This window comes from Microcaecilia unicolor, chromosome 10 (assembly GCF_901765095.1).
Source record: "Microcaecilia unicolor chromosome 10, aMicUni1.1, whole genome shotgun sequence".
NCBI classification, from domain to species: Eukaryota; Metazoa; Chordata; class Amphibia; order Gymnophiona; family Siphonopidae; genus Microcaecilia; species Microcaecilia unicolor.
The window spans coordinates 101,633,398-101,650,669 of record NC_044040.1 but is presented as its reverse complement, the minus strand read 5'-3'; the positions used below and the strand labels follow the sequence as shown (position 1 = coordinate 101,650,669).

The 17,272-nt window shown below is 47.4% G+C and overlaps 1 protein-coding gene across 7 annotated transcripts in view; it reads right to left on the bottom strand.

Annotated features, from left to right (window-relative positions):
* Positions 1-455: 455 nt before the first annotated feature.
* MTPN (myotrophin) overlaps positions 456-17,272 on the bottom strand; it is a 312,389-nt gene continuing 295,572 nt past the window's right edge. For all 7 annotated transcript variants that reach the window (XM_030217256.1, XM_030217253.1, XM_030217254.1 and 4 more), the window contains one exon: positions 456-730. In XM_030217256.1, coding sequence (XP_030073116.1) covers positions 644-730 — 87 coding nt within the window. In that variant the 3' untranslated portion in view covers positions 456-643. The remainder of the gene's footprint in view (positions 731-17,272) is intronic.

Sequence of the window (17,272 nt, the reverse complement as noted above, 5' to 3'; positions counted from 1 at the left end):
TTAAGTGCTAAAATGAATCATACTGGTTGAAAGTTACACTGCCGTAAAAACAAATGTAGCCTAGCATGTCACCAGACAATGAACCTTCCTGATTAAACGAACATTGTGCTAGAACTCGGGGAAATTAACCCCAAAATCTACATAACCAATATAAAAGTATGATGTTTTGTCTATTGTTTATAAATTCTGTGTCAGAGTGGTTGATCAATAACCATGTATTTTAAAACCAGGGTAAGATTAAATTTAAAATAAACTGTACTCCATTCCTCAAACAAATGGAAAGGGAGAAGGGATTCACTTCAATAGCACAGGAACAGAATATGATCACACTGTCGTTCTAGACATACCCTGCCTACACTGTTTTCATCATTCCTTCCTTTGAATCTCTGTTACAGCAGACACTCAATTCTATCTTGCTTAAGCAGAGAAGACACTATACAAAGATTTCCACTCAGTAAAAACAAAACATCTCTACTGTAAAGAAGTTAACAATTAGGTTTACTTAGATTAATTTTAACACTACTCCTCCTCCTAATATTAAGCTGGAGAAAATGGAAAATAGAGTGAGAAAGACAGACAGGCAGCAGAATGAGGCCACAAAAATGGTATACAGTACAGAAAAACACATCAGTCCATTTGTTCATCACTTAAGGAGAGCCTTGATAGCCTGGTTATCGGTGGCTTCTAAGGCAACGAGTCCATCCGGGCCTTTCACACTTTTATCAGCACCCTGAAAGATATTAAAAAAAAAAGGCAACTTAAGAACAAACTACAACCTTAGGGAAGAGTTAAGGAAGTCAATTTAACAGCAAAACCCCCTGGAAAAAAATGAAGTGAAATAGGTCCATTACAAGAGGAACTTCTGCATAAAAGTCAACCATTTGACAATGATCAGTCAAGTTAATTAACTTCAACATTGCTACGCAATGTTTTGTGCAGTGAACCTATTTCATAACACATATCCACTGTAAAATAACCCAGTGTAATAATCTGTGTTAATATGCAGCAGTACAATATATATTGCATGTCCCATTTTATTATGCATGCTAACACAAGCCAAAAGACTCATATTAAATTTTAAACAGTATTTCTCAAATAGCAAAATGTGTATACTATACAAATCACTAATGCTACTGTACAGCTGTTTAAAAAGTCAGTATTACCAACACCTCATAACTACTGAGGAGAGTTAAAAGTGAAGAAGTGTTATGCAAATCTCTAAGGGTCTGATCCATTTTTAAGAATGGAGCAACAGGAGGAAGTGACGTCATCATCCGAGATGGCCGCATAGCTTCGTTGTTCTGTCTCCCTAAGCCCGTTTGCAGCGATCAAAAGCGACTTTAAGCAGTGCCGAGCCAAGAATCGGGGAGTTAAGTGATTTCTGCATCCTCACGCAGTGAAATCGCCATGAGTAAAGCGGCCTTCGCCTGTAAAAAGGAGCCAGAAAAACGGGAGAAAAGCTTGGGTGGAAAAAGTGCACACCGCCATGATTCTCCTGAGTGGGCCTCACCCTCTGATTCGGACTCAGCCTTGTCCCTGGCGGAAACCCGCTCCCCACCATCGAAAAAAGGTATCCCTGGAGAGCTCCGCAAATTCTTATCTAATATACAACACAAGATTAAGAACTCAAAAGAGGAGATATTGGAGCGGATGGATACCTTGAGCTCAGAAATGCAGGAGCTGGGGGGCAGGGTGGAAGATGCCGAGGTCAAGCTTGATGAACACGCGGTACATCTGAACAGGCATGCCGACCTGATCCAGGGGCTGGAAAAACGCAACGCGGACCTTGAATATAAACTAGATGACTTAGAAAACAGGGGCAGGAGGAATAACCTACGATTTCGTGGAGTTCCAGAAGGTGGAGAGACCGAAGATGTGCCCCGGATTGTCCAGTCCATATGCGCTACGCTGATGGGGTCTGATGCGGGGGAGGCGCTGGAGGATTTGGAACGAGAGCATCGTGCACTGGGCCCACGGAAAGCACAACAAACCAGGGACATAATAGTGCGCTTTCAGAAATATGAGGCTAAAGAAAGAATTTTGGCACGAGCCCGGAAATCACCAGACCTGGAATATGGAGGAGCCAAGGTCTCGGTTTATCAGGACCTGTCCCAATACACTCTTCAGCAGCAGCAGCAGATGAGACCAGCCTTGGATATCCTGGTTAAGAATCAACTGCAGTATAGATGGGGTTTTCCTTTTTCTTTTAACTTTGAGGTACAGGGTACTAAATGCAGATCGCTAACTCTAGCTGAGGCGTGGGAAGCGCTACTAAAAGGAGGACTGGTGACATTGCAGACTCCAGCAGGGACAGTGGCACCAGTAACCAGAGCCAAGCTGCAGAAATGGAAGAGAGAGCCAGAATCTACCAAGCGCGTTGCGCCTAAGCGCTGAGAAAGCTTCACGGAAATGACCTGGTAGCAGTCTATCTGTATCGCACTAGGAACAGTGCAAGGGCTCGGTAACTACTTCACCTGCTTGAACTGGTAAAACTGTGTATTGCTAGTACTTGATTTCAGTGTGTGTGTGTATTGATTATAAGGGATAAGGAAGCATGTATGGGGGAGGAGGGGATTGTGGGGTACAAATAAAAAATAAACAAAATGATAGGTATACATCATAGGGGACGTTAACGATAACGAACATCAGGTGGTATGAATTGCACGGGAATCTAGGACGAATGAATGAATGTAGAGCTACTTAAGATATCATAGGGGTGAGAGCGGGCTGGGGTGCCATCTGGGTGGTGGGTCATTTTCTCTAGTCCCACTTGGAGGAATTAAAATCTCTGGGTGGTGTTACTGCAAGGGGTAGGGGGGGCAGAAGGTTTGGCTCGAGCGGAGGGGGGCCCACAGGGACAGGATATGCAGATGAACCTGTAATGTTGGAATGCCTTGTTTGCCATTGTACATAATGACTAAGAAATGATCACAGACTTAAAGATAATATCATGTAATGTTAAAGGTTTGAATATGCCACAGAAGAGACAGAAATTATTTAAGGAACTGCAGCACTATAGTCCCCATATAATCCTCATGCAACAAACACATTTAAGGCGTAAGCATAAGAGGCTTCTTTCTCATCCTGTGTTTCCAGTGGCCTACTTCGTTTCCCCTGAGGGCTCAAGGGCAAGTGGAGTTGCAATACTGATGCATTCATCCTTGGCTGTACAGGTTATAAAGGTAAAAAGAGACCCGGGTGGGCGATTTATATTTTTGCATATCAAAATAGACCAGGTGGACCTGACCTTGGCATCTGTTTATGCCCCCAATGTTGGACAGGTGGAGTTTTTCGCAAAGTTGAAACTGGCCTTGGCGGGTTTTGCTAGGGGAACATTGATTGTGGGGGGGAGGGGGGACACTTTAATGCAGTGATGAATCCCAGCCTCGATCGTTTGGGGAAACCCAAGGTAGATGGTAATAAAGAGTCACAGGCGTTGGACTCCCTAACACAATCCCTGGGTACCCTGGACCTGTGGAGACTGACACACATGAATAATAGGGACTACACATTCTACTCATCGGCACATGATACGTACTCACGCATTGACTACATTTTCCTAGACACAGCCCTAGTGGAGTGGGGTCCCGTAGCTGCAATAGGCAGTAAAACATTATCTGGCCACACCCCAGTTTGGGTGGTATTACCAAAACTAAAGGTAGAATATAAGGATAAGAGATGGACACTTAACTCCAGTCTACTACAGGATGGGAAGGTGGCCGAGGGGTACAGAACAGTCCTAAGGGAATACTTGGAGTTTAACAAGGAATCTGGGCCTGACCTCAGTGTGGTATGGGATGCGATGAAAGCAGTCACCAGGGGCTACTTCTTGAAAATAGCTAGTAAAAGATCCAGAACGTGCAAAGCTCAGATTAGGGGGCGTATGGAACATATACATACTCTGGAAGCACAACTCAAAGCAAATAGTTCTCCGCAGACCTTACAAGAACTGAAAGACCAGCGAATGCTGCTTGACTCCATTTACTCCGAGAAGCTTAGTCACTTGCACAATAGACAGAGGGTGGGGGCGTACGAACTCACATATAAGGCAGGCCGCCTTCTGGCCATAAAGCTGCGAAGACAGAAAACAGACCGCACAATTACACAGGTGCGCAGTGGGGAGGGAGAACTGGTACGTACCTCAGAGGAAATACGTAAGCGTTTCAGGGATTTTTATCAAGCCTTGTATGACCGGGAGATAAACCCTGCCGAGGACTCTATGGCGGAGTATTTGGCGGATAGTGACCTCTCTCCACTGACTCTCCAGCAGCAGACCCAGCTAGATAGACCTGTTACCCCATTAGAGATACAGGAAACTATCCGTAGTTTGCCGTCTTGTAAATCCCCAGGTTTGGATGGGCTTCCAAATGAATTTTACAAAATATTTGCAACCGACTTGGCGCCACTCCTAGCGGACTTATTCAATCAGGTAGGAAGGGGGGAAGAATTGCCCCTTTCCATGAGAGAGGCTTGGATAGCGGTTTTGCCTAAGCCGGATAAAGATCATACCGAATGTGGTTCGTACAGGCGTATCTCAGTACTTAACGCCGATGTCAAAATCTTGGCCAAAGTTTTGGCTGTTAGGCTGGCTCCGGTGCTCCCAGTGTTAATTCATCCAGATCAAGTGGGGTTTGTTGCGCACCGCAAGGCCATGGACATTAGACGAGTATTAGATTTAATGTATTTGGCTAAGCGAGGTCAAAGGCCACTGTGTCTCCTCAGTCTGGACGCCGAAAAGGCTTTTGATAGGGTACACTGGCCATTCACGTATAAGACATTGGAGGTGTTAGGCTTTGGGAATCAGTTCAGAGGCTGGATACAGGCATTTTATGAATCTCCAAGGGCATGTGTGAGAGTCAATGGAGGTAACTCTGAGCTTTTTGATCTGCATAGAGGAACTCGGCAGGGGTGCCCTCTGTCTCTGCTATTATTTGCAATGGTGATGGAGCCTCTTGCATCTCGGATACAGTCAAACCCTGGTATCTTTGGCTTAAATATAGAGGGCAGGGCTCACAAATTGGCCCTCTTCGCAGATGACGTTTTGCTGTTCATTACTCGACCCCAGACATCGTTTCCTAACCTGTTGCACACTATTGACGAATATTCGGCAGTGTCGGGGTTCAAAGTAAATATGAACAAATCGGAAGCCCTGAATGTCACACTGCTACTCCGGAGGTGGATCTTTTGAAGATGTCTTTTCCTTTTCGGTGGGCTACCAAGCGAATACGATACCTGGGGGTCAACCTGACTTCTGAACCTTCGGAGCTTTTTTTCAAGCTAATTATAAGGGGTTAGGACGGGACATAGCGGCGGACCTGGAAAGGTGGGGGGGATATGGTGTTTTCCTGGTTCGGACGAATAGCTATAGTCAAAATGAACGTGTTACCTCATTTGCTCTACCTTTTTCAAGTGCTGCCTGTATTAATGCCCAGGCGATTTTTGGCAGCGCTGCAGGACAAAATAATGCGTTTCGTCTGGGCGGGAAAGTGACCACGTCTATCACGTGCACTCCTATACCAAGACAAACGAAAGGGGGGGTTGGGGGTCCCGAACCTCATGTGGTATTATAGAGCAGCCCAGGGGAAGGTAGCGGTCGAGTGGTATCAAGATTACCCAGACAGGCAGTGGGTACACCTGGAGCAATACTCAGTAGGGTAAACCCCCCCTGGGGGCGCTTATGTGGATCCCAAAATCATTTAGGACACTGGGGGTGGGAGAATGTCCAACCATTAGTGTAACTCTCTACTACTGGGATAGCCTCTTTCCACAGAAGAAGTGCACTCTCACTAGACTATCTCCAATAGCGTATAACCCCCTTTTCATACCCGGAACTACACCAGAGGCATTTACTAGATGGTATGCCAAGGGTTTGAAAAACTGGGGCCAAATGTTCAAAGCAGAGCAACTGCTCCCTTTCCAAAGTCTGAAATCACACTATCCTGAAGTGGAGGGGGGACACATACGCATACCTTCAGTTGGCCCATTTTCTTAAGACAGAGGCAGTGAGAGGGGTCATAATGCGGGGAAAAGTCTCATTTAGAGGACTTTAGAGGACATTTGCGAGAGGAGTACTTCCTCCCGTGGACTAATCAGCCAATTATACAAATGCATCAGTGCACAGTCTCCCTGCTATTGCTTTCACAGGAAGAGCTGGAATAGCGAGCTGGGGGTGGCCTTGGGGGAGGCGGAGTGGGAAAGAATTGAAAGGGCAAGAGGTATGTCAATTCATGTACCGTTAAAAGAGAATGCAGTAAAAGTATTATTCCGCTGGTATCTTACTCCAGCACGCCTCCAAAGAATATATCCGTCTAGTTCGGAGCTGTGCTGGAGGGGATGTGGCCAAAAAGGAACAATGGGACACATATGGTGGACCTGTGGTAAAATTAAAGCATTCTGGAAAACGGTCCATAGTAGGCTGCAGAGATGGGTAGGCACTACCTTCAGGTGGGCCCCAGAAATTTTTCTGTTCTCTGTTAAGGTAAGAGGGTTAACATCCAGTCAACAGGTTCTGGTGAGAATGGCGGTTGGAGTAGCCAGATTGGTCCTAGCCTCTCACTGGAAGCAGCTGGGTGTACCCTCCATTAAGAGATGGATTTCCAGTGGGGGGGGGGGGGGGGGGGGAAATAAGAAAATATGTAAGCATAGCACTCCTTTGTTATTGGAAGTGATGGTTGTCGTTTTGCATTCTGTTGTGTGGTTAACATAACAAAAGCTTTATATTCTTTGTACATTGTTGTGCCAATAAACAGATTTACAAAAAAAAAAAAAAAGAGATGGATTTCCAAGTTGAAATATGTCTGTGAAATGGAAAGGTTACTAGCAGAACGTAAACGCAAGTTGACTCAATGGCATTCAGTGTGGGGTACTTTTCTAGATCAGTACCCATAGTGAGGCGAGATGGATCCTTGGACCCTGTGGATACAAGTAGGCTGAGCCATACCTTTCGGGGAAGGGAGGGATCGGGTGGGAAGGGGCGGGGGTGAGGTTGGGGGAAACAACATCTTTTAAAACCTTAAAAAAATGTTTTTTTTGAAGTTTAATTGGTATTTGTTGTAGTGTGAACTTCAGGTTCATGTATATTGTAGAATGGAGCTGTATTAGCTTACTCTTTTTGCAAAAATCTTGTACTGATCGAATGGCATGTAGCTCTATGTGTTGTGTTTAGCATTAAATAAAGACTTCTTGAAATGGAAAAAAAAAAGAATGGAGCAACAGAAGAATTTCAGGTACTGGATACAGGAAAGTTGCAGAAATTTCTCCAGAGATTGATACATACTGTACAGTAGACCCAGGTCCACCTTGGTTGCTGAAAGTTGCAGGGCCACCAGTGCTGGAATGGGTCGTGGCAAATATGAGCAGCTCTTTAAAGGAAGGTCTATTTCCAGATGTGTTGAAACCACAGATTTGTGGTTAGAAAGTTCTTTACCGCTGGAACTTTATTCCTCACCATCTTTAAAATGTTTCAATGAGGCTCTGCCTTTTGTTGGAGGCAGTGTGGCCAAGTGGGTGATATGCTCCATATCTGGTGGACTTGTCCACAGGCACAGCAATACTGGACTATGGTGTTGAACTTTGTTGCTAGCCTCACTCAAATTTCATACCCCATGATGGTGATCATTGCCACCTGCATTTTAAGCCCTTTGGTAGTAGTGGTTCCCAAACCTGGTCCTAGAGGCACCTCAGCCAGTCAGATTTTCAGTATATCCACAATGAATATTCATACATTATCTTCAACAACCGTTGTATTTCATTATCAATCTTTATTAAATATTTAATTCAAATTATAATCATGTTATCCATTTTTTAAAACCTTTTCACACAAACCATCATCCATACCTCTCTCTTACTCCCATTCACACTAAACAGAATAACTACACCTACAGTGGGGGAAATAAGTATTTGATCCCTTGCTGATTTTGTAAGTTTGCCCACTGACAAAGACATGAGCAGCCCATAATTGAAGGGTAGGTTATTGGTAACAGTGAGAGATAGCACATCACAAATTAAATCCGGAAAATCACATTGTGGAAAGTATATGAATTTATTTGCATTCTGCAGAGGGAAATAAGTATTTAATCCCTCTGGCAAACAAGACCTAATACTTGGTGGCAAAACCCTTGTTGGCAAGCACAGCGGTCAGACGTCTTCTGTAGTTGATGATGAGGTTTGCACACATGTCAGGAGGAATTTTGGTCCACTCCTCTTTGCAGATCATCTCTAAATCATTAAGAGTTCTGGGCTGTCGCTTGGCAACTCGCAGCTTCAGCTCCCTCCATAAGTTTTCAATGGGATTAAGGTCTGGTGACTGGCTAGGCCACTCCATGACCCTAATGTGCTTCTTCCTGAGCCACTCCTTTGTTGCCTTGGCTGTATGTTTTGGGTCATTGTCGTGCTGGAAGACCCAGCCACGACCCATTTTTAAGGCCCTGGCGGAGGGAAGGAGGTTGTCACTCAGAATTGTACGGTACATGGCCCCATCCATTCTCCCATTGATGCGGTGAAGTAGTCCTGTGCCCTTAGCAGAGAAACACCCCCAAAACATAACATTTCCACCTCCATGCTTGACAGTGGGGACGGTGTTCTTTGGGTCATAGGCAGCATTTCTCTTCCTCCAAACACGGCGAGTTGAGTTCATGCCAAAGAGCTCAATTTTTGTCTCATCTGACCACAGCACCTTCTCCCAATCACTCTCGGCATCATCCAGGTGTTCACTGGCAAACTTCAGACGGGCCGTCACATGTGCCTTCCGGAGCAGGGGGACCTTGCGGGCACTGCAGGATTGCAATCCGTTATGTCGTAATGTGTTACCAATGGTTTTCGTGGTGACAGCGGTCCCAGCTGCCTTGAGATCATTGACAAGTTCCCCCCTTGTAGTTGTAGGCTGATTTCTAACCTTCCTCATGATCAAGGATACCCCACGAGGTGAGATTTTGCGTGGAGCCCCAGATCTTTGTCGATTGACAGTCATTTTGTACTTCTTCCATTTTCTTACTATGGCACCAACAGTTGTCTCCTTCTTGCCCAGCGTCTTACTGATGGTTTTGTAGCCCATTCCAGCCTTGTGCAGGTGTATGATCTTGTCCCTGACATCCTTAGACAGCTCCTTGCTCTTGGCCATTTTGTAGAGGTTAGAGTCTGACTGATTCACTGAGTCTGTGGACAGGTGTCTTTCATACAGGTGACCATTGCCGACAGCTGTCTGTCATGCAGGTAACGAGTTGATTTGGAGCATCTACCTGGTCTGTAGGGGCCAGATCTCTTACTGGTTGGTGGGGGATCAAATACTTATTTCCCTCTGCAGAATGCAAATAAATTCATATACTTTCCACAATGTGATTTCCCGGATTTAATTTGTGATGTGCTATCTCTCACTGTTACCAATAACCTACCCTTCAATTATGGGCTGCTCATGTCTTTGTCAGTAGGCAAACTTACAAAATCAGCAAGGGATCAAATACTTATTTCCCCCACTGTATATTGACAATTCTAAAAATCAAATACAATTCTCATGCTCCTCAAAAGTCATCACCACGTGGCAATAGCCACGTTTCAGCAGTGGGTATTACAAGATCTAAGTAAGATGGAAGAGGCTCGGGGTAGATGTCATAGCAATCTGTCACATACACAACATCAAGATATAACAGAGTTGCAGAATGATGAAACAATTGTTATTTTAAGGGCAGATAAAGGGGGTGGAGGGTTGTGCAAGATACTCAAAAATACATATGTGAAGCTCAAGAACAGTTGGGAGATACAACGTTTTACAGGTTACTACAAGAAGACCCTACGGAACACTTTCAACAACGAGTGTATACTTTACTAAAGAAAGCTTCAGAAGATGGAATTATTTCCATCCGTGAATTTCAGTATTTATTTAAGCAATATCCAAAAATACCGGTGATTTATTTCACCCTCAAAATTCATAAAAATCCAAGAAAACCCCCCGGGCCGCCCAATAGTTTCAGGGTGTGAATCACTGTTTGAGCCTCTCTCTCAGTATCTTGACTTTCACCTCCGTCCATGTTTAAGTAACATCAAATCATACGTTCGAAATTCGGGCCATTTATTAGAGTTATTACAACAAATACAAGTGCCGGATGATGCTCAATATGTTTAGTCACATTAGATGTTACGGCTTTATACACCAACATCCCCCCAAGGGGAGGCGGTGCAGATGACTGAAAAGTTACTTGACATTTTACCTTTATCAGCATTGAAAGTAAAGTTATTGAAGGACATGTGAGAATTCATTATTTTTCATAATTATTTTATGTTTCAAACAACATTTTCCACCAAATAAAGGGGGTTGCCATGGGGGCCACAGTAGCCCCCACGGTAGCCTGCTTGTATATGGATCAATTGGGAAAACAGTTTGTATATACATCAAGATATTTTGGGAAAGTGGTTACATGGCTTAAGCGGCTCGAAGGGCGAACACTGAAGAGCCTTCAACACTAGCCCCAGGTTCTAGGCCGGACAGGGCAACCGGACAGGAGGACGGAGCCTCAGCACCCCTCTGAGAAACCTGGCAATGTCCGGATGAGCAGCATGGGAAAAGCCAGCAACTTTCCCTCGATAGCATGATAATGCTGCCACTTGCACCTGCAGGGAATTGTAAGCTAGGCCTTTTTGTAAGCCCTCCTGCAAAAAGTCCAGCACAGTTGAGACAGTAACTCGCGTGGGTGAGATCGCCTTTGAAACACCCCACGCCTCAAATCTGCGCCAGATCCGAGCATAAGCTGCAGAGATGGACCGCTTGTGGGCCTGCAAGAGAGTGGAGATGACCTTGTTGAGTAGCCCTTGTCTCTCAATTGCACCCTCTCAATAGCCAGGCCATAAGACCAAATCGGCAGGGATCCTCCATAGACACTGGACCCTGAACCAACAGGTTCGGCACCAGGGGCAAATGAACCGGAACGTCCACCAACATCCAGCAGAGATCCGCATACCACGGACGCCTTGGCCAATCTGGAGCGATGAGAATCACCAGACCTCGGTGCTGTCGAATCTGCAGTAAGACTCGACCTATCAAGGGCCGAGGGAACACATACAGGAGCTCCGAGGGCCAGGGTTGAGCCAGAGCATCCAACCCCGCCGACTGTGGATCTCTACTTCTGCTGAAAAAGCGAGGTACTTTGGCGTTTGCACTTGACGCCATTAGATCCATCCCGAGAGTCCCCCATTTGGCACAAATCTGAAGAAAAACTTCTTCTGCCAGTTCCCATTCCGCCGGGTCGATTTGATGCCTGCTGAGAAAATCGGCTTGCACGTTGCTCTGACCTGCTATATGAGCTGCTGACAGAAGCTGCAGGTGGAGTTCGGCCCAGTGGCCAATCTGAGCGGCCTCCACGGCCAGGGCCCTGCACTGAGTGACGCCCTGACAATTTATGTATGCCACCGCTGTCATGTTTTATTTATTTAGGTCATTTATACCCCCGCCTTTTGCCACAGTGCTGCAGCCCCAAAGCGGCTTACAATGAACCAGTAAAATAAATACAGTTACAATAAAATAGGTAGGATCGGAAAATCAGGGAAAGGAGGGAAAGGGAAGAGAGACCAAGAGGGACGGCAGAAATCCAGGCGAGATGATGAAGATCTGGGTAAGACAACGGGGCTGGAGCCGGTCCAAGCAAGATGATCCCCAAACGAGCACTAAGAAAAACAGCAGCAGCAGGCGGCCAGGAGTGAGGCAACGAGCACCAGAGGCTGAAGAAAGCTGAAGACCAACGGCGCAGGCACCAAGATGGTGGATCAAACGGTCCTCCTCTGCAGCTCCAACCGTCAGGGCCTTCCAAGCCAGGGCAGAACTGTTAGTAATTGCTGATACTGAAGTGTCCACTTACGGATGTCTAATAACTCTCCTTTTTTTCTGGAGGTAATGGATAGGGTTCACCCATAGCCCTTCCAAGTCTAAAAGATGCTTCCAGAGTATCCCACTCTGATGAAATGAGAGTCTGAACAGCTTGATGAATAGGAAAGGCACTAAAGGTCCTCCCAAAGCCTAACAGAACAGATTTCCTGAAGAAGCAGCTTCTGGATTTGGAGCTATGGCAATATTTAAAAATTCCAAAGATTCAGAGATTACCAAAGGCAAATCTTTTCTGCAGAAAAAATGAACAACTGAGAGACCATCCCCATCTTCAACTAGAATCTCCCCCCTCTTCCTACTGTGTCTGTAAGAGCTAGATCTGGATACTATAAAAGCCACATGAATTGAAGGTCCCGCAGATAATTGTCCTGTCAACAGCTATGCTATGGAGCTGAATGGTCCTGAAGATCTTTAGATAACAAAGGAGCAGAATCTGTACCTTGATCCTGCTAAAAGCACTTTAAAAGAACTATTTGTGGAGCAGCAAAACAAATGATCAGGAAACAGACATATTCCAAGGAACCAAATCCCCCAAATTATTTGAAGGTATTATTGCAGAAACAGGCAGTTTATCCTGACCAATGTACCCACCTGCAGTTGCCCTCATACTGGCAGAGTTAAGAAATAAATCAGATAAGGAACTGTTAGACATGGCTGTTTTACTCATGTTATCAGCCTTCAAACCACGGGGAATAGCAGAACCTATAGGAGAACCATATTTTGAGCAGAAACCTGCTTTTTTATTGTTACCTGGCTCTCAGTACAATCCAATACAGGGGAAGGCCTGCTAGAGCAACAAAACGAACTCTCCCACAGCCATACGCCGACTCCCACAACAAGGACAGAATTTCACATACTCAGCGGTGCCTCCAAAGAAAATAAGCCCACAACTTACCCAAGGCATGTTGGCTGTGATGTCAGTATTAGACCTCTGCTGTGGCTTGTCCCTGAACTCTGACAGAGTTGTCTGACAGAAGCCGGACAGCAAGCCCCTTCAGAGTCTTTTGAAAGGCCGTAAGAGCCTCTCAGTTCCAAGCGATTGATGGACCACCCCGCTTCCACGGGTGTCCACAGACCCTGAGCATAACTTCCTTGGCAATGCACTCCACAGCCTAGAAGGCTGGCATCTGTTATCACCAGGCACCAAGAAGGGAGCGCCAGAGGCATTCCTTGGCGCAGCATCCTGTCAGAGAGTCACCACTCCAAACTGAGCCTGGCCGCAGGGAGCAACATTAGTCTGCGCTGATATTCCTGGGACATCGGATACCATTGTTGAAGCAGGGCAATCTGCAGAGGCCTCATATGCGCTCTCGCCCAAGGCACCACCTCCAAGGTGGCCATCATCGACCCCAGCAGCTGGACAAAGTCCCAAGCTCGCGGGCAAGGCATCCGCAGGAGCAGACGGACCTGATTCTGAAGCTTGCACCGCCTTTGGTCGGGGAGAAAGACCAACCCCGATGCCGTGTCAAACCGGACCCCCAAATACTCGAGAGACTGAGAGGGGGGTCAGGTGACTTTTGGGTATATTGACTACCCAGCCTAGCGCCTGCAGGACCGCCACCACTCTGGCTGTGGCAAGATGACTCTTGGTTGCTGAGTCCGCTCTGATGAGCCAGTCATCGAGATAAGGGTGAACTCTGATATCCTCTCGCCTGAGACAGGCAGCTATGACCACCATTACCTTGGAAAAGGTACGGGGAGCTGTGGCTAGGCCGAAAGGGCAAGACCTGAAACTGGAAATGCTTTCCCAACACTTCAAAGCAGAGGAACCGCTGTTGTGGAGGCCAGATAGGAATGTGCAAATAAGCTTCTTTTAGGTCCAGAGACGTGAGAATAACTGCCACAATGACAGAGCGCAGGGTTTCCATGCGAAAATGTTGTACTCTGAGAGCCTCGTTTACTCTTCATAAGTTGTGAAGGGGTGGAGCAGATGGAAGTGGAAGGGGAAGGAGTGAGGAGCCTCAAGAGCAAAAGGAGACAGAATAAAGCCTTGCCTTTACTACTTCCCCAGAGAGAGAGAAGAGAAAGGTTAGTGCTCCCTGAAAAATGGAGGAGAGAAAAAGACTACACTACCCAGCAGCCCCGGCACAAGCCCTGGTATAGAGATTACCTTCCCCAGCAGGTCACAGGGGAGAACTCTGACAAGGCAAGGGAGGGGCCCCTGGAGGTAATCAGGTGAACGAGGAACAGCTGAAAAGTGGGTGGGACGAGGAACCCAGGGAATGGCAAGAGGCTGAGGAGAGTGGGAGAGAGGAGAACCCAGAGGAGCCGATGGACCTCACAGCCTGGGCTCATTCCTTAGGAAAAAAAGCTGAAAAAGCAGGTGAACTCGTGGTATGGCAGCTGGGTTGCAAGAGAAAAGAGAAAGGGTCATGAGAGAGGAGGGTCAGTGTACTGAGAGAGTGACCCAAGAAAGGGTGGGATCTTTTTTCTTCCCAAAGCAAGTTCAGGCTGTTATGAACTGTGTGTTAAAGGTGCTATTTGAAGAGGGATTACTGACTCCCCCTGTGTGAACTGTTCACAGCGGGAGGAAGCTGGTTGTGGGAAAGTGTTTGCTCAAGCCTGAAGAAGTGGTTTATGAGGAACTGTTTATTGGGACTGTTTGCCAAAGCACCAGGAAGAAACCAGGAGCAGTTTCTTTCTTTTTCTTGTGTTTTTTTTTTTTGGATTGCTCTTCACGGACATTCTTCCCCTGTTTCAAAGGGGAGTGGGAGAAGGAGAGCACGGGGCTGTAGACTGCTTAAGGTGGAACAAACTGAGTTCTGGAAACAGGGGAGTGGAGTTGGGTTTACCCCTGTTGTGCTAGTGCCCTGAGAGGAGAAACAAAGGGGATTGTGTTTTGGAGGCCTGCTTTATTTTTTGTGTTGAAACTGCTGGACTGTGAATCCCATAAGGAAAATAAAGAGACTTGCTGATTTTCTTTTGAGTTTGATTCGGCAAGCCCTGCCTTGTGGACTACAATGGGCTAGGAGGTTGGGACATGAATCCTGGTTTGTAGCCGGATTGTCCAAGGCAGAGGCAAGATCCCGCGGACCCTGGAGGGAGGGACGGATCTTTCACAAAGTCGAGGATCGGCCTGAAAGACCCGCCTTTTCGAGGCATGACAAAATTAATGGAATAGCGGCCGCAGCCACGTTCAGCGGGAGGCACTGGGATCACTGCTCCGAGGTGCAGCAAAACTTGTAAGGTCTCCTCTTCCGCCGCCCGTTTTACGGCAGTGCCGCATCGGGACTCCACAAACACGTCTCTCACCGGGGCACCGAATTCCAGTCAGTAACCTTCTCTGATCAGGTCCAGGACCCACTGATCTGAGGTAATCTTGGTCCACTCCTCTGGAAAGAGGGAAAGACATCCTCCTATTGCAGGCAAGGAGGAGTGGACTGGCGTCCCATCATTGTGGAGGACGCCCCTGAACTCCTGGCCTTGAACCGGCCCCTGTGGAACGTTTGTCCAAGCGAAAGGAGTTCCTCTGCTGAAAATGGGTACGTTGAGAAAACCCAGTAGAGTGCCCCAGGCAATACCTTTGAGCTTCATGGAAGCGAGGTCTGGAAGAGGAGGGAAACAAAGAACCCTTGGAAGAAGGCCTCGGCCTATCCTCAGGTAACTTCTGGGGTTTATATTCCCCCAGGTCTTTCACAATCTTCTCCAATTCCTCTCCAAATAACAGGAGGCCACCGAAAGGGTAGCCTCACCAGTCTTTGCTTTGAAGCCATGTCAGCCGCCCAATGCCGCAGCCAAAGAAGGCGGCGGGCGGACACCATCTGTTTAGCCGAAGCTCTGACCAGATCATACAGGGCGTCAGCCAAAAATGACAGGGCCGACTCCATCCGCGGGGCAACCTCAAAGAGGGGGCCCGCACCATTGGCGGGGGGCTGTTCCACCGCCTGCTATAGCCAGGAAAGACATGCCCGGGCTGCATAAGAACTGCAAATAGACGCCCTCAAGGCAAGGCCCGCAATTTCAAAGGACCACTTCAGCACGGACTCAAGCCGCCGGTCCTGCATGTCTTTCAAAGCGACTTCTCCCTCTACTGGGAGAGTGGTCTTTTTTGTCACCGACGTGACCAATGCATCCACTTTACCAAAGGGACCAAGTGCTCCTCACAAAGAGGGTAAAGGTGACCCATAGCCTTGCCACTTTCAAAGGCCCATCGGGGTCAGACCATTGAGCAGAAATAAGCTCTTGGATGGAGTCATGCACAGGAAAGGCCCGAGTAGGCTTCTTAGTACTCACCATCCTAAGATTAACAGCGGAGGCGTCGTCTTCAGTAGGATCATCAATCGAGAGGGCCTGCAAGGCGTCAGTAATGAGAGCTGGCAGCTCGTCACGGTGGAAAATCCGGACCACATTGGGATCATCCAAATCCAGTGGCAAACAGTCACCTTCCTCTGGATCATCTGTCCCTGAGGGTCTGCCAGATCCCTCAGACTCTCCACAGCCCAACCACGGGGGAGGGGGGGGAAGGATATGCGCCACTTTCAGACGGGAAATCTACCCGTCTATGTTTAGCGTGTTTACAATACTCAGGGGAGGAAATAACCTCTGAAGTCATCCCCGGGGCATCAACACCTGGAGGGAAGCCAGGAGACAACGCAGTGTCAGACACCTGCGGCAGAGCTCTTTTCAGCATAAAAGCCTTATGCATTAAAAGCACAAACTCATGGGAGAAAAACTCACCCCGACCCTCCGCCTCCGAATTAGGAGAAACGGATGTAGGAGCTCCTCTGGCAGCCTCTAAACGAGGTGTCCCCCTGCACTCAGACTCCTCCACAACCGCGAGGGTCGAGTCATGTAGCGCTTCCAAAATGGCGCCCGCTGCCAGCTCCATCGAGTGGGAAGAAACATCACTCGGCATGCTCAAACTAGTGTGAGCGTCTAAGGAGCATGTTTTACACAGCCCCGCTGCTGATCTGCGTTTACCACAACAGGAGGAGCGCTGATCTCCTTCAGCAGCCATTGTCCATTTTTTCATAGGACGGGAATATAGCAATAAAATGGCGGCACCAAAACTTACCCCAATTGGAATGGCGTCCGCGGGACCTCCCCGGAGGAGCTGGGCACCACTCTCACCTCAGAAGACCGAGTCAACGAGCTCTGGTGAAGCTTCACAGAACCAGGATCACTGGAAAAAGCCTCAGAACAGCCACGTAGTAAAAGCGCACTTTTTATTTTTTTTTTAACGCTGTGAGGAAAGTTGGAGGCAGGCAGCAACAGAGGGACTCCGGGAGGCGGGGGGAATGGGTAAGGCAGGGAAAGGGCGAACCTATATGCCTTTAAAGTGGGCACCACCAGCCACAACACCCCTGCTCAACTGGTGAAGCACAGGAGCCACTCCAGGCAGTCTGAAATCCAGGAACTGATCAAGCTACGTCCACACCTGCTGGGAGATAGAGAAATACTGAA